This window comes from Formica exsecta, unplaced genomic scaffold (genome assembly GCF_003651465.1).
Source record: "Formica exsecta isolate Colony F162 unplaced genomic scaffold, ASM365146v1 scaffold191, whole genome shotgun sequence".
NCBI classification, from domain to species: Eukaryota; Metazoa; Arthropoda; class Insecta; order Hymenoptera; family Formicidae; genus Formica; species Formica exsecta.
In genome coordinates this window covers 1,313,984-1,337,275 of record NW_021849211.1, presented here as the reverse complement: position 1 = coordinate 1,337,275, position 23,292 = coordinate 1,313,984, and the positions used below count along the sequence as shown (strand labels likewise).

The following is a 23,292-nucleotide window of genomic DNA, read 5'->3' as shown; positions in this document are numbered from 1 at the left end:
ATTCGAAAATCATTCGTCGAATAGAGATAGCTGATTGACCAATCAGAACAAGGAGATCTTTGTTCTCTTTGTCCTGATTGGTCAAATGCTATTCATCTCGTGCAGCTAATAAAACATTTATAAATCTATAATATTTCTGCATGGCGTGGCCCCTCTCAGGCTTCTCTCTATTCATAGTATTTGTCGTTTATGCGAATGTTTTGCCGCCAAATCTTACCACATAATATCGATCGAAAAATCGAAAATACGTGAAAATTATTTTATTTTGCACGAAGATTTTTAATTTTCTGGTCTAGTTGTTAATGATATATCAAGATAATACGTGTTTTCAAAATGACATGTACGTATTTCTGCATTTTGTATGTATGTATTTATTCAATGAATTATGGTCTATATGCTGAATTCTTTATGCACCTTTAATATTTTAATCGAAACAAGTGTATATTTAGACTGTGGAAAAAAAAGAGGTCGGAAAAGACACATAGGGTGCACCTAGAATATAATTTTATATTATATAAGGTTATGTGGCTTTTTTCTTTCATTATTTTAATTTCTTATGTTGTAGCGATTGAAGTAAGAAATTGGACAACAGAGTATTATGTCACAAATCAGTTATCCTGTCAGCAAATTTTAGAAAATCCGGATGTATTGAGAGAAATACCTTTATTAAACAATGTCCAACTACATAATATCGCAGATAAACAGTTGGTTAGATTTCGAGGGATGGTCCAGGATATGTATGACCCTGAATATTTCTTTAAACAATATGAGGTGAAGAATACAAAGACTGGGGAGAGTGATATTAGATGTGGAATGTACGCAGACGCAGCTCGATGTTTGGTAACATGCCTCATTTAGTTTTATCTCTAAGTGTATTTAGAATAGCTTTATATATACATGACTCTATAGAGATTATCATTGTATTATCCCTATTCTTATATGAGTAATGGATATGACCTAGAGTCTAGATCAAAAATAATATGCAGTTCAGGTACAGGATGCTACAAGGATAGCTTATCTTGTGTATAATACTGCATACATTTCTATAAAGATATTTAAGAGATTCTTCTATATATAAAGATCTTTATATATAGATATCTTTAAGAGATTCTTTTATAGAGATCTTTTAGAAACTTTATAAAATGTTTTTGTAGCAACATTTATTAACTTTCATTTTGTCTACAGTCACATGAAGAAATATCTTTTGATTCTAACAAGAATGAACACTCGGAAAGACAAACTTACATTGTAATGTCTATACCTGGCTTAAATAAATGGGCGAAAGAACAGAGCAAATATATAGAAGCAAATGTACAGAAATTTAATTCAACGATACGCAATGACAATATGAGTAAAAGAAGTCTGGATGATACTGATTTAGAAAAAATGGATTGCTCAGGACCTGTTACAAAGAAAGAAAAGATTTTGACAGATAATAGTGATATAAACATGAGCAGTGGTCATTCCAAAGATCAGAATATATTATCAGAAGAGCACATATTAAATTTTCCTATCCCGATGGATGAAGGAAAAACTTGCATAGTAAAGGTAAATTATATCAATTATGCAAAGTGTTTTAAAATATTTACATATTTTATATATTTTTTAAACTTTAAACTTTTTTAATTCCTTTTTTTCCAGATTTATGATGGGACAACTTTAAAACTGAATCAGGTTATTGATATAATAGGTTTTATATCATTGGATCCAACATTAAATACAAATAATTGTTTGGAGGATGAGATGAATGAAGCTGAAGTCTATACTCATAATCCCCCGGCTTCTTTGGTACCTCGGTTACATGCAATAAAGCTGATTGAGCTCACAAAATCTGAAATTATAAATGCTCCAGAAATCATATCAAAAGCGCAACTCATCAGGGGTGATTTACATATAATATTGAGTCAATTATTATTTGGAGATCATTTAGCTGCAGATTATTTAATATGCCACTTGCTCTCTACAATGTATGTGTGTATTTTAATATTCTTTTTAATGTTAAGTTTCCATGTTATTTTATTTTTTGGAATGTTTTTAGATATATGAGAAGAGATTATTTTTGTCTTGGTGCATTTCCACTGAATATAACGAATTTTCCAGCCAGTAGACTCAAGACATTTCCAAAAGAATTTTATAACTTTTTAACATTACTTGTAAAGAAAAGTCACTTTTTGGAGGTGACTTTGGAAAATTTGAATGAATTAGCTTTAATTCCAAAGTAAGTTTGTTTTATTAAATGTACATGTCAGTGAATAAGTTTACATTTTCAGTGAAGTGTACATGTCAGTGAATAAGGTTACATTTTAACATTATTTTTTTTAGAAAAGATTATGAATGCAACAGATTGACAAGTGGTATTCTTCAATTAAGCAATAATACACATCTTGTGTTAGATGAGACAGGTTTAACCACTGGTGAACTAAGTATCACTGGCAAGCAGAACTATAAAACTCTTTCCGATCTACTTATGTTTCAAAAACTGACATATGATTTCAAATATTATACAATGGAATACGAAACAGACATCCCAATTTTGATTTTTTCTGATGTAAAATCGTTTATTCCTGTAAGTATTTATCTCATAAAATAAATTGCTTTTTAACTGTGAATATTAATCTATGAAATGTTTTCTTATAGTGTCCTGTGCAAGTTATTCTAAATGTTGATGCAGAATCAGAAAATGTATATAGTCAGGTAATTGAAGCTGCACATCAGTATTTAAACAATGAGACTCGATTGGCAAATATTCGTCAATACTTGGAAGTCTTTAGACATACAGATTTTGTTTTTAACGAAGAAATTACGAAAGTATGTAATCATATATTTTTATTAATTTTTGACATGAATATCTATGTTTACTTTGTTTTATGAGTTTCTATATTTGATTTTTCTTTTATATATGCTTGATTATGTTTTTTTCTTTTTATATCTATTTTAGATCATCCAAGACGATTTTGTCGAGATGCGAAGCGTGAATAAGAATATAAGTGCAGATAATTTGCACTCATTAATGGTTTTTGCTAGATTGATGTCCTTATCTTATGGACAAACGGCACTAAATATAGAATGCTGGAAGAAAACTGTACAATTGGAAATGGAGAGAATGAGCAGGTTGCCGCAGTGTAGAAGATAATAAACTCTAGGAGGAAGCAGTTATATTGATATAATTCCAACTGGATCATACAACGCAAGTATTTATTTTGTTTCATATATGTATTTTTGAAATTATTTTATTTTAGTACTCACATTAAAAGGCTACATATTATTTTACATTTTTCTACTATTGATTACTCTATAAAACAGGAAAGAAGTTTAGGACTTAACTGTTATTTACACATATAAATCACATTGTTATATTTTAGTATATAAAACTTTACTAATCTCTCTTTCATGTGATTTGGAATATTGTTTATATATCGGCTATAATCCATTTCGCGAATCCTGAAGTTCAGAATGTCAGGTTATATTTATCCGAAATGGAACTAGCATATCAATAATCTTTATTGGTTTCTTTGAAGATATTTCCAGTAGAAATATTTCCAAAAATTTTATTCCTTTTCTATATCAAATATGTTTAATATTAAATATGTTTTATATCAGATATGTTTGTATTAATATGATCAAATGCATGTGTATATATATATATATACATATATATATGCAAAAGATGCAGAAGGCATTAGCCTTAATAAATATTGGAAGTTCAAAGCATTTGAAATAGCTTTGTATATTTCGTTTTACATTGATAAATTTATTTCTGTGATTACATGGATTAAATATTAAGATATGGCACAAATAATCTATGTAGTTGCCATGCAAGTATAAACAATAAGTTAAGGAATAATTTTTCTCGATTGTCATTTTTTTTTTGAAGAGTAACTATAAGAGGAAAACTCCTCTTGTATGATCTAAAGATCTATCTTATATATTTATATAAATCTTTCATGTCTTATAATAGGACATTTTAATATATATAATAGAGATAATATCTATAATAGGTATATAGTAAAAAAAAAATACTTCTATAATAATCTATTTTGTCAAAAATATATTAAACCAACAATATATATTTTTCGAACATTGGTAAGTGAATCTATTATCTTTCACAGGTATGTACATTTTTTATTCATTTTGATAGTAATTGTATACCATTTTTGTTCTTATATATCTGAATAGTCGCAAAAATATTTGTGTCCGAAAAGTAGAAAATGTAGCAAAATCTCTCACTACTTCTCATTCAAGATACATTGGAACACTAAAAATTATCTTTACAATTATCAAAAGCATTTTTTATTTGGATATAAATAATTTTGCAATTATTCACTAATATGATATATTATATAAAAGAACCGCGATTATTTTCTCACATTTACACATTTCGATTCGCGATACTGTCAAAGAACAAGGCACAAAATGTTTATATTAATCGAAACGTGAGTTTCGAATGTCACAATTTTAGTCTGCATTGGAAAATTTTGTGATTTTTATATAGATGTTTAGAAATATAAACTCTGTTCTTTTTAGCTATTTTTTCAATTTTTCTTTTTTTTCTCTCTTTTGTAAGGTCTAAATATATTTTTTTATTCCTTTTTGTATGCTATAGTTAACAGAACGTTTCTGTATTATTTTATGCACGTGTATGTCCTGTTTCGTCGAGATATGCATTATCGAGGACTCTTTGCACAGCGTGCATGTCTTTAATCTTGTGGTGCCTCTCTTCGCGTTCTCTTTGAACACCTTCTAATCCTTTTTTAGCGGCTTGAGCGTATCTCTTGGAAAGCGCGACTTCCCCTTTCGCTCCTGGAATGTGGCCCGTATAACCGACGATTGGTGGTCTTTCCGGAGAAATATGATAATCTATAATAACAATAATAATAATAAGAAGAATAATAAGAATAATAATAATATTAAAATAGTAATGTCAGTAATTTATTGGCATAAAACTTATTTATTTTGGCCATTTGAAAATTAATTAAATATGCATTTAGAATAATGCAATAGTAACAATTGTCAATTTGACATACTCTACTACATTGAGCTGGAAATGATTGAAAAGCAACTAAAGGAAGCGTAACAAGCGCAAATACCAAAGCTTCTTCTGTCTTTGTCATAACCGTGATCAATCTCGATGTCCACGTTATCTGCTCTCGCTCGAGACAGAAGATTTCTCGGATCTGTTCGCTCGACGTGAGCCCTCATTGCATCACGCTGTGCTCTCAGTTTCATTTGTGCTTCGTGCCATTCTTTGGCACCGATTTCCACGGCTTTCATAAAGGGTAAACCATATATGTTGTTGAAACCAGGAATATATCCTGTGTGACAAATCAACACAATATCAAACATAATTCGCATTGAACAAGAGAGAGAGAATGCGAAATAATAAATCCTTTTAAACTTTAGAGGTAAAGAGAGCTACATTTTTTTACATGTACATGTAAACAAAACACAAAAATTAGGTTCTTTATAAATTTTTAAGATAATTTTAGAATGTGGCTTTTATTCATATATTACGTGATTTTTTTCTCAAACGATTTATATGTTGGATGAATTTTATATTGATTATGTCAAAAAACAATATTTTGCTGCTTCGTCGATCATAAAAGCGAAATTAATCAAAAGTAAAACAAGCATTATTTTCATTTTTTTATTTTTTATATTCTATATAAATGTTATAAATCTTTCGCTATTCTACATGTCGTAAAATAAAGCTATATAGAGTTTTACACATTTTAGTAATTATATTTAATATTAATTAATAAAAAAAATTATGAAATGGAAATTTTATGCCATTGAAACGTTCAGGATTGAAGATCGTATTTTATATCATATTCTCAGCGAATCGAGGATATACACATATATATATAGTTAAAGTTTTGCTCGCTATGCGTGCGATGCAATTTGCAAACTGTTAATTACAAACAATTTAGGTTGGTCGGTTAAATGCTTCACTAACACTGAAGGTCGTGCCAAAACGATTTCATTTTACATTGGTATTCTGAAGCGATGAAAGAGAATTTATAAGTATGTGTGTATGTGTGTACGTGCGCTACTTTATTTTTTTAATCATAAATTTTTTTATTAACTTGACATCGACTTTTCGCGATCATCGATATGTAGCAAGTTTTTAAACTTTTCTTATAATTTTTAATATTTTAATAATTATGATTTTTATATAAATTGATTCTTGTACTAAAGTAAAGTCAACAAAGAAATAATTAACAAAGCAAGTTTTTTGGATTTTTTCTTTTTAAAGCTTAGAATTTTTTATTAATGCTAAATAAAATTATATGGATTCATTTCAATATTTTAACATCTTTTAAAGTAATATTTGCAGGTAATATATACATTTATTATTTTTTCTATTACCAGTATATCCTAGGATGTACGGAGCTTTGTACAATCTGGCCTCGTTGTTCCAGTCTCTTTTAATTTCTTTAACCTGAGGACTCGATAACTCATTTTCTCTACCAGAATTTGGCTTATATGGTCCAGTCTTGAGGACTTTCTTTTCTAATAATTCCTGTTTAACAACATATAATATAAAATTAAATCTTTAAACGCATAATTTGATACGAGGTTTTTTTGTAATTATTGCACAATCATCCTTATTTATGTTTTTCTGTGAATATATACGTCTTTCTTTTTTATGCAATTTGTTACAAGTTATATAGTTTCTATTATAATCTTTTTCGATGCTTTTAAAGATACTTTTACCTTCATTATTTCTTCCGTATTCGCTCCGAATCTCTTTCCAACGCGAAATTTGAGTGTAGGACAATGACCCGTGTATCTAAAAGTATACATAATACAGTTTATAGTAAAGATAAAGCACATAATTTTATTAATAAGACTTTACATATTGATTTTTCAATAAAAATGTAAAAACTTTAATCAATTTTTAAAATACACAATTGTGTTTATGTATATCTAATTTTGTATTATGATATACTACTCTCTCTCTTTCTCTCTCTCTTTCTCTCTCTCTTTACTGTTTCATTATTTCATTCAATATAATCTTTATGCCAGCATGACTATAATAGATTAACTGTGTTAATAGTTGATTTTTTTACTTTATATTTGCAGTTTTTAATTTTCCATAATAAAAAAGATATAAAAAATATGCTGAGATAATATATGATTTATTATGCAAACTTATTGTAAATATTCTTGTTATATAAAACGCGTGTATCTAATTCCTGAAATTTTTTAAATATGCGACTATATTAAGATATATGTTAGATATATGTAAGAAAAAGTCAACTAATATACTAGAAGATTCTTTGATCAGTTTCTAGTCTACTTTTCCATGATTAAAGTACATAATGTAGCGTGCAAAATTGCGATCTGTTACTAACACGCACACGTTATAGACACGCTTTATTAGACTCTGTCTAATAAAGCGTGTCTTTTTGTTAGATTTATATTCGCAGTTATATCGCTACTGTGCAAAGATGCAGACTATTATGAAGTATAACATTTGCGAGAGAAAATGCAAAATTTACACACGCAAAGCATATTTATTCTTGTTCAGCTGCCGCCTCTCCCCCACTTTATTATCATAAAATAAAAAAAAACGGATATCTTAGAAATAAAACTATGTAAAAGCTTTTAAACTCTGTAAGTTAACAATTTTGAGTTTATTCAGAATAAGAATTTTATTTTTTTGTATAGAGGCAGAATGAGATGTGTATATTTGCTTTATATAAAGTATTTGTAACTTTTATATTAAGCATGTATTAAGCGTGTGTATTATAAATATTAAAATAGAGCGATTTAGAAAAATTGATCCTAAATTGGACAATAAATCTATGATTAAGATAAGGAGTAAGTTATGAGACAATTTGCATATCATTTTTTAAAACAATATTTTTTATTTATTGTTTTAAAAAAATTTTTAAATTTATACATTGATTTATGAACTAATTCGAAATTCGGAATAACGTTTTCAGCATTCACTAATTGATTTGCTCTCATTGATTGTAAACATTATTTTAAATGTATCTGAGAGAATGGTATATCACGGCCAATCCCTAAATAAAGTAATCGCAGAACCATAAAAGCGAACTACCGGTGACCCAGTAAATCGAGCCTTCATTTTGTAACGGTCACGGTGGAATAACCAGCGATATACATCGTCGAAAGTACCTACTCCTGCTCGGTTGTCATGTGTGTCTCAGTTCTGCTTTGAGATATACATAAATCGTATATCTAGGTCGTTGCACCATCTTAGCATATCGCAAGATCAGTGTCAGGGAAACGTGAAGAAAAGATCGTGCAATAGATTTCTGTCAGATTTCTCTGAATTTAAGAGTGGCCAAGTTATTTATTTGTTATTACATCTCTTTACATAGAAATGTTTTATTTATGAAAAAGACATCTTCATCTTTTTTATAATTTAAGATTTGCTAATGACCTGATATTTTAATTTATAAGATCGGTTCAAAATTCATTAAAATCATGATTGATACTTCTTAGATATTTTATTTGTGAAATGCAAATATATAAGAATTTGATTTTTTTTTACTATTACATCTTTACATAGAAATGTTTTATTTATGAAAAAGACATCTTCATCTTTTTTATAATTTAAGATTTGCTAATGACCTGATATTTTAATTAAGTATAAATTAATAAGATCGGTTCAAAACTCATTAAAAGCTGGATTGATACTTCTTAGATATTTTATTTGTGAAATGCAAATATATAAGAATTTGATTTTTTTTTACGAAAAGGAAAAGAACAAAGCCCATGATCATTCATTGACATGCTATCAATCATTTCTTGGTATCTATTTTCATCATAACGAGAAAATCAGCAGAAATCTAACTTAAATAACTGAAGGTTTCTTTTTTTCAGACAACGCTTTTTTCGGGTTATCCATAAAGTTATCGTCTTCGACGCGCATCTTTTCTTATTCGGATCAATATGTCAGAACTAGAATAAATCACGACAAATAGTCCGAGGTGATCCACCATAAACGAGGGTAGTTTTGCGTGTGATATAGGTTCGCGTGGACGTGAGGGTGTAAATTGGAACGGTACCAAGCACGGTACCAGCGCTTTCGTTCATGTGCGATTTCGAGGTCAATATTGTGGGAATGCATGTTTCCGGGAGTCCCGTCCGGCTAATTTAAATCCGATCTAATCTCTGAAACGAAACATGCCGGCTACTTCGATTTTCTCACTCAATGTCGGTGCAATCGGTAAATATTGCAAATGCATAATGCATTTGGCGCACATACATTATGTATTAAAATGGCTCTTCTTAATGTGTTGATATACCCGAAATCTTAATTGTTGTACATTGAATATCGAAGGTCATACTTTGTACATATATTGTACGTATATGTACTACTCATATATATGTAAAAGAATATCTTGTTTTAATAATTTTAATTAATAGATACTTTGGCAAGACATTATATATTGCTTTGTGATTCATTTTTATTTAAGCTTTTAATGTCACTCAGATTTAAATTTGATGATCGTTTGATATTGTATACGACATGATAATACTGATGTCACGGCCCGGCGACTTCGGAAATTTATTAGTAGTTTAGACACCGTTTTTGCGGTTTCTATTCGGTTCAAGATCGGATCGAAACAGATCGCTTGAAATCGCTGCTTGCGAAGAGAAAAACTCGAATTTAATCTCGTGCAGAACAAGTATCTTTAAAAATCCTTCAATCAGAGATTTTATTGTAGAATCAATTTCATGCTTTCTATGTTTTTACCAAGTTTATAAAATCTAAATGCGTTTTATCGTTTATTTAGAAATTTAGGCCAGTAAAATTCAATCATTTGAAAAAAATTCAATTTTCGATATTATTATTGATACGCAAAAAAGGATTCTACGCAAAATAAAAAAAAAGTTAGTAAACTTGAGCAATCACGGAATATCAGAGAAAATTAAAAAGAAAATTACGACGAACTTTTGAGACTTTTACTGTGATAAATAAAAATTAAAATAAAAATTTGTATTACTCTAATTCTTTAAGTTATGTATTTTTAAATATTTCAATATTAACTTGTCGTTTTTTATGAATATTTGCTAATTAATTATTTTCATTGTCGTAGCTACTAATAAAAATAGGAATTATTTGTTTTTCTTTGTAGTTTTATAAAATCCAAATTCATATGAATGTTTTATTGGATCAATTGAGAAAGCACACATTATAAAATATAACTAAGAAATATAACATGTAACTATTAAATATTCTATCTATATATATTTTATATATTATATGATACATTTATTTGTTATAAATATAATATACAAAAAAAAGTAAAGAAGATAAAAGAAAAAGTTGATATTTACTCATATATTTAACAAATCTTTAGATGGTCAATTAAAGATTGTTATACATATCGTATATATCTGCAGTTGAGTTGCAAGATCCTTGAAACGCTATGCATTGCATGCATTACGCAACAATGAATGATGCTAATGAAACATTTAGTAATAAGATGACAAAACTGTAAATTCAATTAGATTCTTATAATCATTGAACTAATTCTAACAGTGAAATTATAAAGTTCTATTATTTGAGAGAGTAATATTGCATTGTCAATTTTTTCTTTTTTATATAAGTATGTATACATATAAACAACCCATTAATTTTTAAACTTTTTAATTTAATTTTACGTTTTTGATTAAATCTTTAATATCTTTTGTATTTACCAAAAATATTTTTTATATTTTTTTAATATCGATATATAAAATAAATTTATAAGATACATACGTGCATTTTGTCAGAAGAACGTTAATAATTCCATAATAAATGTAAACAAGTTAATAACGAACAATTTTCTTTTTGTATGAATTAATTAATCAGAAAGAAACATTGATCGCTCTAAAAAAATTTACGAAAAACTTGCACTTACCCAGGTAAATGAGCTCCATAGTTCTGCCGAAAGAATTGTTTTCTCTGCTCTTCGCAGATCGGGTCAAACACCATTTTCTTCGTTATAGATCTTTATCACTGTATAATAGTAAACAAGTTACAATGCACTGACACTCGTCGAGATTCCTGATCTTCTCTTCATGTTTTCCTCCTTTTCTTCTCTTTTTCGTTGATTAAATATGCATCTTTACCGGAATATTAGTATAAATTCTTTTATCTTCCACAATGTCTTATTCATTCATTATATTCAGCAAAAACCCATTTTTTATCTGCTAGATTAGTTGCAGTTTACAACAATCAATAACTATTGAATGAAATCGACCTCACCAGATTCGTCATTGATTAGTATCGATCCCGATCGGATAACTCTTTCTTCTCTCTTATAGCTAGAATTGTTATCCCTCCGAGAACTCCGAGAGATCATCAAAACTGTATCCATGTGGCTTATTTCCGAAGACTCCGTCGAACAATATGCCAAAGATGATCAACTATTAGAAGCGATCAACTACCACTTGATTTACTGGAAGCTGAGAAGATCGATCGACAATTCGATGTGTCGATTTCGACGGCGTTCGTGCAACGTGCAACTCGCTGCACGTGGCCGCATGTGGCGTCAGTGAAACAAGACTGCACATAGCCGGCCCGAAGACACATAATCCGAGCTATGTCCTACTAAAGGTAGAGGATCCCCTCCAGTTCCACGTGCGGAGTTCGCGCGGACCTCTCTTAAGAGGTTCGTCATAGGAACGTGTTAGCGCATCCGTATTGTTTAATCGTGCGGAATGGTTCAGGCTTCGATAACCGCGACTCAGATTCACGTTACCGGTTGTTAGTCCTTTATTGTCGTCTGTGTCGACTCGATATAATAGTTTAGAATAATGCTGCACTGTATTTATGAGAATATTATTTTTGTATGTTATTTGTATATTTAACGTGGTAGTTTAGCAATGGATACGTTTTTTGAACACTAATTGTAATATAGTGAGCAAATTAAAAACTCGTTAGTTGGCATTAATTGTCAAGTCCTCATTGTCGGTGTAGTGGCTCATGGTCATAAAATTTCTCAAGCTCTCTATGGTAGCAATTTTTACAATAATCATATATATATATTTCTTCTAAACAATCAATAAAAAAATTAAAAAGCTTTTTTTTATGATTTATAATTTTATAATTTTATAAGTAAAATATTATAAACATTAATAGGTGCGCTCTCTCTCTCTCTCTCTCTCTCTCTCTCTCTCTCTATCTCTCCCTTTGATAATATATATATATTTGACATTGAGTGCAGTAAGATACGATTATATATTCAAATAGTAATTATTGAATTTTACTTACTAAGAAAACGAAGGTAGCGAAAGTCTGCCATCGAGATCTTTGAGATCTATCACGCGAATCTTCTCTATTCTTTTTGCACTCATTATTCTCCTTTTACATTCTCAATTCAGGATCGCGACTATTGTTTAGTTTACTAAAAAGGCGCGCACGCTTTCTCGTTTCTTTTGCGTTGCATCGGTAACTAGGAAACACTTAAGTAGCAAGCGACGGTCTCTGGAGTAACTTTGCCTTGGGGAAAAATCGATATAGAGGGGTTGAATGCATCTCATGCACTCATTTCTCACAGAAGCCATGTCTCAGCGAGTATAAATATCATGAGACTGCTTTATACAATTTTTACAGTTCTTATAATCTTTTTATAATTCACTAATGATATGGCGAGTTGCAATAATAAAATTTATTAAAAAGAGAATTAATGTAAACAATATACTTATTATATGATAAAAAGATCTTTCATTCAGAGATAAGAAATAACGTTATGAGAATAAGAAAATACGTATGTTATACGCTCTGACGGATTCTACAATTCGTAAAAAAAATTATCATTAGTTTCCTCTTATATAGATATATTTTTTCTAAGAAATAAAGATAAAATATATTTATATATTGAAATTTTAGGAACATTTTGTAACAGAATAAATAATGACTCTTTCTCTATCTCATTACAATTTTTTATGGTAGACAATGTAAATTGTTTTATACTATAATTTTCATAAAACGAGAAAATGTGTGCTGGAATTTATTATACCATTTTTAATAATTAATTTAAGTATTTGATATTTATTATGTTTTTTAAGATCTACATAAGCAATTTCATTCTTCGAATAAGTGTCTTTTTCATGCCCCATTTAAGAGAGGGCTCATTGCTAGATTATAACAGCAATATAATTCTCTTTTAAAAATCGTTACGTAATGTTTGCAGTACGAACATAGAAATTAAAAGTTTGTTCTTTTGTATTAATATATTATCAGATCATGATATTTTCCGCCCGCAAATGTTGCAAATATATTTTCCTAAAAAATAAAAGAAATAAATTATTAAAGAATTATTGTATATATGTATATATATATAGTATCATCATTTTTATTATATATATACATATATATGTAATAAAAATTATGTCTTTGCTGTATTTGGAAAAATAGCAAATCATTGAAAATATTATAAATTAATAAAATTCACAATGCATAAATGTCGCGCGATTACATTAATTTGTATTATTGAATGTATCTCATTTGTTCTTATCAACGATCGATAGCGCGAATTGTATTGACGATTGATAAAGTCGCGAGATCGACATATGATAATATTTTGCTGGATAATAATTTTTCTGATGATTTATATTACATATATTATTTATATTATTATTATTATTATTATTATTATTAATATTTTACTAATATTGTGTTCGCGCATACTGTATAGTATATACATACACGATAAATTAGTTGTAGTATCAGGAAGAAAGAGTACATGGAATATTGATTTCCGATTTGTTTTATGTATATTGTCAAAGGAATATATTTTTTAAAGTTTTGGTGAATTTTCAAATGGCTATAAAATCATTTGTGATTTGCAACAAAATATATATATGCGCACAAATATATCAAATCGTCATAATTCGATGTAATTTTAATAATTTTTTCAATCACCAGATATAAATGAGCGCAGAATCGCAAAATCCGGATGACATTTTTAGTCTTTTGTAATTATTCACTTTTATGCGATATTGATATTGTCTGCAAAGCGTTTTCTTAAAAAATTTTAAGCATAAACATGTTTTTTTTATTATGAAGTGTTTTTAATATTATTAGATTTATATATATATATATATCAATTTATAATAAGAAGATTTATTTTTAATCACTAGAACATGAAATGTTTTAGAATGAATATATACTTCTAGTGTATAAAAATACTTTTACAATGATTAATTTGTTATTGGTGGATACTCTTCTCGAACGTTTCACATTCATTAAATTGGGAAAATTAATTTTTTCAGCGGCTTGTAATGAGATGCAAGTCATTAGCTAATGTATGTATAATATTGTAATAGTATTGTTATAATATTATCGTTATATATATCTTAAAAAAATCATATGCATGTGTTATATAAACCATCTTGCATTTACAACAACAATAAAGTATTTCTGGTTCGCTTTTCACTCAAGATCGATCTTAAATAAATTCGTGCTTTTTTATATTGCATTGAATCGAGAAAAGATCATGGTGATTGATAATGATTTACTTTAAAAGAGTTTGTTTAAATTCTTTTAATCATCTTTTTTTACACTTTATTTGTAATAGATTATATCCGGATATTTTGCAGGCTATATTAAATAATACAGTTTTGACGTATAGTATTACATAAAACTGTCGTGAGCGCTGCATTCGGAAAAAAAAAAGAAAAAATAATCCTCTTCCTGTTTATACAAGTAAAAACTTACTTTTAATTTATCACGATTTTTTATTTCCTGTGATATTTATTGTATTTATATTTGAAATATCTATCTAAAAATTTAATTGTAATTTGTATTTTATTAATTTTAAACCTAATTTCAAATGTATATAGATTTAAAAAAATGTGTGTGTTGTTATATAACTGTTAACGAGTTAAATTACAATTCGTGCATCTTGCTCTAACCAAATTCTTACGTGTTTGTTCATCACATATTATTAATAAGTATATCGCTTTTCTATGCTATTGATTTAAACACATATATATATATTTAATTTATATTTTATCTCCGTTCTGAAATGTTACACATCATAATTTTATAATCACTGTATAATTTTGCTAATCATGCTAGTTGTTTTATATATACATTCAACAATTTCATGTAATTTAGTTTCAGTTTTTAAGAATGTAAATTGTTATACTATTTTTTTCGCGCTTTCCATCGATTTCTGTTTTAGAGATCTTACACAATTTTATTTTAAAATATTAACAAACGTTTTTTCTTCTTTGTCTATTTACATTATTCAAATTGTTAATATTTGTTTATCTCAGTAATGATTAATGCAGGATTTTGTGTGTATGTGTGTTGTGTATGTATGCGCACGACAACAATTTGACACATTCAGAGCCCTTTTCCTAACATAGATAAATTTTAAAAAGCTTCTTTACAGCCATGTTTAACATCAAAAATTAAAACATTTCATCGAATATTATGCCTTAAGAGTATAATTACAGCTTTAATAAATAGTGCATTTTTATTTTCTCTATCTATCATTCTCAAGTAAAATATAAAGAACAACATTTATATATAGTATTTTTAATTCAATTTTGAAATAGAATAGGCACATACACAATTTATATATATTTACAAATCTACTTATTGTTAGTAAGAAATTTTTTATTTAATATTAAAAATTTATAAAGAAGAAAGAGAGAGAGAGTAAAAAGTAATATCATGCGGCAAATGTTTAGCTTAAAGAACGTTAATTATGCAATGGTTCAGAGAAATTAAAGTTCATCATTAATGACTAATTTAAAGACGCGTATTCGGAGTGTCGGTAATCGTCACTTCTCGCATATATCGGCTCCGGGGATTCAGATCCCGGACATTTAATAAATCTATATCTGCGCCGCACACACTCCAGTACGCCTACGCGATACGATAGAGCGCCGCCAAAATTTCAATCCGACACGTCACGCTGTTGTGTGTATCAACATTGAAAAATCAATGGTAACCCGTGACGTAGGTGTCCCGCCTCAATGACGGCCAATGAGTGTGCGCGCCTATCCCCTCCATCCGTTCGCGAGAACGTCGCTTATTCACACGTAGACCGGCGTGCTCATTCTGCAGCGAACTGCCGCATCGAACAGACGTGAGTTCTGAACAGTTGTCAAAAAGACGACAAGACGTAATTAAAGGAAAATACATATCGAGCGAAATATAACAAGGCGGGCGCATCTCAGAAACGCACTTGTGAAAGCGCGACGTGTATGCAGTTTTCCAGCCGACATTAGCCAGCCGGACGCAGCGATTGTCATCGAGCCCGATTGTCATTTGTCATAGCGGATCGACGGATCGAGCGATACGTTATCAACGCGACGTCAAGGCGCCAGCGCGCGAAACGATATCAACGATTGATTTTTTGGCAGATTGACGTGCAAATTAGAATTTGCGGCGAGTTAGATCGTAACGAGAACTCGCGAAGAAAACCATCAACAGAAGTATCGACAGTTGTTGAGACAGTGAGGATTATTTCTTTTTAACGCGGCGAGGTGTCTCGTGCGTGTTGAACTTTCTAGAACTGCTACGAGAGCGATAAGGAGAACAAGCGTGAGAAAGAGAGACAAGAGGGTAGCTCGAGCCGACGACGTGTGAGACAGAGGCGGGAATAGTGAGCGCGAGGAGTCGAATCGACGAAAGGGACAGAGTGTACGTACACCGGCAGACGAGATGGCGTTTATGATGCCCGTGATGAAAAACGAATGGGACATTTACAAGACTAATCGCAGCCGGCGCTCATCCGAGTGCTCGAATCCGCAGGCCTGCCGTAGCAGAAAGGTGAGTTCATGATAGAAAAAGATGATGTGTTTATTACGTGTCTGCTATAGGACAATGTTTTTATAACCTGAATAATGCTCTCTTGGTCGATATCATGTTGATGGATTCAAATTAAAAACACAAGTATATATTTACAACTTATATACTTTCTTTACGTTTTTAAAATGATTCTTTTTTCATGTTTGTAAAATAAAAAACAAATAAAAATTTATCAATATATTAAAATGTATAACTAAATATATAATACAGCAAGTAAAATTCTGTTTCTGAAATATATATATATTTGCTAAAAATGTAAAAATTATTTGTAGAACACTATTATTCTGTAGAGCATTAGTTAAAAAGCACTGTTCTAGAGTAACATGTAGTATTTTTTTCTGCAAACTTTAAATGAAAACATATACTATATATAATGTAACGGACACATAGTATATTTTATAGATGGAATTTAAGAGAATAAATGCGAGAGAGAAAGAGAGAGAAATATATAATATGAATTTCGATATATATAATAAAGCAAATGAAATGACAAATATATTAATAGGAAAAAAAAATAAGATGGAGGGGAAAAGAAAGGAAAGATGTTGAGACAAATTTGTATAGGCTATGCACGATTTTTTTATTATGATGGTCATGTTTGCAAGAGTTTAATTTCTTCATTTTTATCATACGAACTGTTGCATATCGTAGCGATATTGAGTTACCAAAAATCGAATGTTTATATACATTAATTTTCACGCGCAATTATATATTTTGACATATAAAATTTTAAACACGTTTTTCTGAGGCAATTCTAATTTGAAAAATAATACATATAATATAGCGAGTTTCAATATGTAAATATAGAGGAACTATTCATATTGACAGCGTGATCAATTCATAGCGACGTAATTGCGCGTCTCTCTCTATTGTTAAAATATTTCATTATTTACTAAGCTACTTATTAAGAATAATAAAGGAGAACAACTTTTGGTTTACAAAAGTGTACAACAGAAATGTTTTCTAAAAATTCTAATTGTCAGCCTTTATGCATCATCCTTAAGATGCGATTGCAAAAATCGGTGTCTTTTAACAATGCTGGCGCCGACCACTTGATGCGTCATTCGCGCATTGTATCGCGCGTATTACTAGCGCAAAAACATTAAAATTTATGCCAGTATGGAAAATAACGTTTTCTTATGCATTTAAGGAAAAATGTGTATGCGCGTATTTTACACATCATTTGAGATCAAGGATCGACGTGTTGATTGAGAATCGCGAAAGAATGCATGCATTGCGCGCGAAACTTGTGATTGATAGTCGTCAATCGAAATCATTGCTCAAAAAGATGAAAATCGAGGAAGAGTGCCGCACTGCATACGTAATTTTTTCGCAGGTCTGGCGAACTAGCAGGCACAATCGTCTTGCAAAGTGCGATACATCTGATCATCCTTCTGTCTCGATTCTTATAGTAATTGGCCAGCCTAGCTTTGCGCGATCTTCCCGCTTGTACGAGGTGTTTATTTTGAAAACGGATTCTTGTCACATTATCTAACTACTAGGAAAATAAAGTAAAGAATTATTAATTGAGAGAGATACATAACAAAATAGCTTAAAAAAAATTTTTTTTTTAATTTGTCGTTCTTTCGAAATAAACGCCTTAACTTTTATAGCTCCAAACGATATCAGTATCTACACTTACGAGTTTTTAAAATGTTATCTTTATAATTGTAATATACGTGTTATTAATTTTTAAAATTAGTATTATCAATTAAAAAAAAAAAAAATTTTATTCATTAAAATAAAAGAGAGAGAGAGAAAGAGACAGATAATAATTAAAGAAATGTGAAACCATATTATTCTATTTAATATATAAATCCACGAGCGACCATTTTGGAGTTATGAAAGTTATATAACTCTTCTGTGATTAAAGATTTAAACTTTATTATTTTTTAATTGTTTTAATCAGAACATTTTGCTTTTTTCTGAAAAAAATTTTTTTGTTGTGTATATTTAATAGGACTGTATACACGCATAATTCCTTGTTATAATAACAAAAGAATAAATTCTTTTTACTATTTCAATGTGCCGTTTAAATATATTGGTGGATATACATAAGTCTCTGTTAGGTCTTATAAAAAGAGAAAATCAACAGCAATAATATGATTTTATTTAAATATGAGATTTCACAAAGAGAGTTAAAAATTAGTTATTAAAATATTAATTATAATTATATTTTGATTTGTTGTTATTAAAGTAAATTTAGATTTTGTCATATTGAGATTTTAATGTATAATTAAATTTTTGAAAAATAATAAAACTCAAATTCATATCATTAATGGCATAAATACATATTATGAAATCTCTTTTTTTACTGACACCTTGTATATATAAAATCTTTTTTTATAGTATTGATCAAATTTGTCTTAACACTTTTTGCTACCCTTTTGTGATGTGTACTTTTCCATGAATTTTTTAATGGCGGTTCTTATACCTCTTCGTTTCATAACTCTTGTTTTCTGTGTGTGTTGTTTTCAAATAAAAACAAGTTCTTTTCTATATCAATATTACCGATAAAACACAATTTGACGTGTAAAGAATTAATTTTTGATTGCGTAATATCTCAAAATTTAAATTTTATTTATTTGAAACTTATTCAAGAAATGAGTGAAAAATAAAATTTTGTTACCTATATATACTTGTGAAGTTTAATATGCAAGAAGCGTATTTAGCAAGGTATATCGTTTTTTGTCTGTTGACGCTCGCAAATGAAATATAATTCCAAAAAAGTTAGATTCTCGCGAAATCATTGCCATAAAAGGTCATCTAACTACGCTCAAACCGGTTTTCTTTAAACGTCGCTAAATGCTCGGTAAAACTGTTTGCAGACGCTAAATAAGCATAGTCAATGACGGATGATGATCGGAATCACATGTCTTACGGATAAATATACGCTGGTCACGAGTTTATTTTTATCGCGACGAAAGCAGTTATGCGCATAATGCCCAATTGCAAATGGTATACGGCACTTATCTCATAAATTTTATTGCAAACATTATGACCTCGATCTTCATATTTATCACTTATGTGTGATTTAAAGAAATGTACAGTAACTATGATAGAACAGAGCAATTACGATATTAATTAATAAAAGCAATATACAATTTTTATAATACGTTTATTGATTTAGTATAAAATGTTCGGGCTTAAATAATAGTGACATATTATAATAATATTGCCACATTACTTTTTCACATCGTATTTCCATAGTAAAAAAATCCTTATGCAAATGTTATATATTATTATTTTTATTACATCTTATACATTTGATGGATATATTTGTTCTGAAATAAAAATTTCATAAGGTATAAAGCACAATTCATGGAATATAAGAAATTGAATAGATGTAATAATAATAGGTATGATGATACTTATTATGAATCATGCTTTGCGATATAAATTTAATGCGGAATATATCTGCAATGTTACAAAAATTGAACGATTGTAACAGTTGTTTTCAAATTTATACGAGAGGGAAAAAGATTTCTAACAGAAAGATATGGCTGAAGGTCTAGGATACCCTGTGCACGTAAGGCATTTTTTGACTTGTGACGTGAGATTGCGTAAGCTTGGTTGTCAGTTTCGCAATGTATGTATCGCACGGTGAACTCTCGTATGGATTCTCCTTCGTCAAAACTTCGCGTTATCTGTTGTTTCATTCATTCTATAATCGCAGTTGATCCAATTAGTATTTAGATATCACGTATTATTCTAATCTCGCTTACAATTTAATTTTTCGGATGTCCGATTATATCAATGCTGATATATTAAATCATTTGCATTTCTTAAGTCCATAATTTATTTTCTTATCTATTTATCAAGAAAAAGATCTTAATAAGTTAGGAATATTTGGAGATAATTTTTGATTAAAGTTCATCATTGTGTGTGTGTACACTGAGAAAAAAAAGTTGTTAACTTGACTAAATGCGTTCAACTAATTATCATTTTTTTAATTGAAATATTTAAGTACTTAAGTCAAATACGTCATGTTAGATTTAATATGTCGTATTTAATTTAAATACTTAAATATTTCAATTAAAGAAATAATAATTAGTTGAACGCATTTAGTCAAGTTAACAACTTTTTTTTCTCAGTGTACGTATGTGTGCATGTCGTGTACGTGCGCGTTAACGTCCACGTATGAATGGATGAGTAAGATATGAAATTAATTGATTGCGAGAGCATTAATTTTTATTTTTTTTAATTTTAGGTTATTTTATTTGTATTACGATGAATTCTCATAAAAAAATAAATCGAGGTCGTGGATGATATACAAGCTTAAAAAAAGCATAAATATTGTTATTAATTTCCTAATTTTCAAAGTTATGAAAATTTATACATTTTTGATTTATTTTTTCCAAAAGGATTATATTCTTGCCGGTTATATCATGATTTCGCGATGCATTCTACATATTTTAAAGTATCAATTATTAATTATTTTTAAGAGAGAATTAGGTAAGCAAAATATTAGCTATCAATAACAGAAACAAAAGACCATTTATTAGAACATTTATTCATTGCATACGGTTGACATAAAATTCAGTGTATCAATGAATTTCGGACAGATAAACAAGCAAACAAGTTTTGAATATCTGTTCTTGAACTTGCACGACGATAACACCATCAATTAATCGATCGTGGATGACGTTCCTATTTTCAATACTTCTATTATTATCTCGTGTAACGCATCAATAAGAGGCTCTTTATAAATACGAGCGTTTCTATCGAGGATAGGTGAAATTAAATGAGAAACATTTATAGGCAATAAACACCACAGTTTGTCTTATATCAATTCATGCGTCGCGTGTCGTTTGAGACATATGGATTATGTAACTATATGATGGCGAAATCGAAGTACAAATTCGTTTGATGTTGAAACTACACGCGGAGGCAATTTGAAGCAATGAATATTGTATCTAGAGAAAAAAAGCTATATATTTATTAAGAATTTTAGATAATTTATATTGTACAATATTCTAGTATAAATAATCTTTACATTTTATTTTAATTAAAGCTTTAAAATCTTTTTATATTAAAAATTAGAAGATTTTATTAATAGTAAAAAACTTACACAATTAATAATATATAATTAATCAGTTTTGTAAGCATACGGTTAGAAAATATAAAATTTTAAACTGCAAAACTAAATAAAGAATTTTTTAGAATGCATAATTAATTTTGTATCACGATATAAGGATATAAATAGATATTTTCTCATATCTTATATAACAAATTATGCATAAAATAAATAAAAAACTGGTTTAATTAAACAATTTTTGATATTATAATTAATCTTAAATCACTTAATATAAATTGCTTAATAAATTGATAGCGATAGATCTATTTGAGAAACATTGTGTAGCCATCGTATTATGTCGTTGTAATATGATCGTAATATCATTATATATCATATTTGTGTGTGTGTGTGTGTAAAAGGAGGAAAGCATTAGTTACCGATGAAAACAGATATGGCTTAATCGGCCACCTACGTTTTCTATTGTGACATATGACAATACGAGCACGTGATTCGATATATTTGTGCGTGAAAAAGAGCGCGTGAATCATACACGTGATATCTGGCATCTTTTTAGCTTTTATTATACTCTATATTGAATAATGCGGGATGAATCAATTCTCGTTGAAAGTAAATGCACGCGAACGCAATATTTTATTAATCAATTAGTCAGATAATGAATTTGAGGAGGTCTGTACGAAGAAATGAGAAATACATATTTTTTTTACGAATTAATTGCTCAATCGTTAGAGTGCCATTATGGATCTACTACCAAGATTCTTTTGTTTAATTTTGATTTAAATATATTGGAGTAATATTTATAAATACAGTTTAAAATAATTGCAGAAATAATTATTACACAAATATATAATTAAATCCTTTATGTATTAAATTAATTGATATGGAATTCATATGGAAAGATTAGAAAGATATCTTTTAAGATCCGGTTTATCGGAAGGCAAACTAGCAAAGTCGATCGCCGTATCTTGACTGAGAGATATCATTGTAACGTATAGTATTTAAAAGCTACGCGATCCTGATCAGGAGAAAAGAAAAAAAACGAAGGGTACCGGTTGATTAGAAAAATTACGTTTCTGCCTTGTTACTCGCGCGTGTCAAAGTAATTTCGCAAACGTAATTCATATTTGAATCGCTGCAGCTTTCACCGTTCGTGTTTCGAGCAACGAAAGAAAAACGCGGAATTTTGCAGATGCGGTTGTTACAGCGAGGATGATTGCGCTTCATCGTGATTCCCTGATGAATATTAAACGGAATTTGGATGAAAGTTGACGGATTTGAAAGGCAGATCGCGCGATTAAAAAAGACTAGTTGTAAAGCAATGATGATGATGGAAAAATTTTCTTAGCAAAGATTTGTTAATTGTGGTTCATAATTCATTATTATACATTGATAAATAATGCCTCTTGAAAGCTAGCAATAATATAATTGTTAAAATATTGTATATATATATATAAAATAATAT

At 29.0% G+C, this 23,292-nt stretch overlaps 3 protein-coding genes across 5 annotated transcripts in view; 2 read left to right on the top strand and 1 right to left on the bottom strand.

Moving 5' to 3' along the window:
• The first annotated feature begins 149 nt into the window (after positions 1–149).
• On the top strand, positions 150–11,983 carry LOC115233939 (mini-chromosome maintenance complex-binding protein). Of its 3 annotated transcripts, none has more exons than XR_003883854.1 (9): positions 150–340; positions 566–840; positions 1,186–1,548; positions 1,642–1,967; positions 2,039–2,218; positions 2,323–2,566; positions 2,638–2,808; positions 2,939–3,187; positions 11,290–11,983. XR_003883854.1 is itself a non-coding variant. In XM_029804596.1 (8 exons), the coding sequence occupies exons 1-8, from the start codon at positions 334–336 to the stop codon at positions 3,131–3,133; spliced, it is 1,761 nt and encodes a 586-aa protein (XP_029660456.1). In that variant the 5' UTR covers positions 150–333; the 3' UTR covers positions 3,134–3,199. The 3 variants fall into 3 exon arrangements, 1 of the variants encoding a protein (XP_029660456.1); XR_003883855.1 differs by lacking the exon at positions 11,290–11,983 and adding an exon at positions 4,756–4,869; XM_029804596.1 differs by lacking the exon at positions 11,290–11,983 and having other exon boundaries at positions 2,939–3,199.
• On the bottom strand, positions 3,570–11,296 carry LOC115233940 (UPF0605 protein GA14893-like). The gene is made up of 5 exons (XM_029804597.1): positions 10,884–11,296; positions 6,715–6,790; positions 6,367–6,520; positions 5,088–5,312; positions 3,570–4,857 (listed from the first exon to the last, which is right to left on the bottom strand). The coding sequence occupies exons 1-5, from the start codon at positions 10,955–10,957 to the stop codon at positions 4,628–4,630; spliced, it is 759 nt and encodes a 252-aa protein (XP_029660457.1). The 5' UTR covers positions 10,958–11,296; the 3' UTR covers positions 3,570–4,627.
• A 4,062-nt stretch (positions 11,984–16,045) lies between the features above and the next one.
• LOC115233766 overlaps positions 16,046–23,292 on the top strand; it is a 10,525-nt gene continuing 3,278 nt past the window's right edge. The window contains exon 1 of the mRNA XM_029804336.1: positions 16,046–16,756. Within this exon, the coding sequence (XP_029660196.1) occupies positions 16,649–16,756 (108 nt within the window). The 5' untranslated portion in view covers positions 16,046–16,648. The remainder of the gene's footprint in view (positions 16,757–23,292) is intronic.

What these genes read in the sequence shown, in the direction of transcription:
- LOC115233939 (XM_029804596.1), top strand. An exon ending in GAAAAACTTGCATAGTAAAG is followed by an intron (nt 1,549 to 1,641) that starts GTAAATTATATC and finishes CTTTTTTTCCAG; the next exon opens with ATTTATGATGGGACAACTTT. An exon ending in TTAACGAAGAAATTACGAAA is followed by an intron (nt 2,809 to 2,938) that starts GTATGTAATCAT and finishes TATCTATTTTAG; the next exon opens with ATCATCCAAGACGATTTTGT.
- LOC115233940 (XM_029804597.1), bottom strand. Translation starts at nt 10,957, where the DNA reads ATGGTGTTTGACCCGATCTGCGAAGAGCAGAGAAAACAATTCTTTCGG. An exon ending in ATACGGAAGAAATAATGAAG is followed by an intron (nt 6,521 to 6,714) that starts GTAAAAGTATCT and finishes GTTGTTAAACAG; the next exon opens with GAATTATTAGAAAAGAAAGT. An exon ending in GTACATCCTAGGATATACTG is followed by an intron (nt 5,313 to 6,366) that starts GTAATAGAAAAA and finishes TTTGTCACACAG; the next exon opens with GATATATTCCTGGTTTCAAC.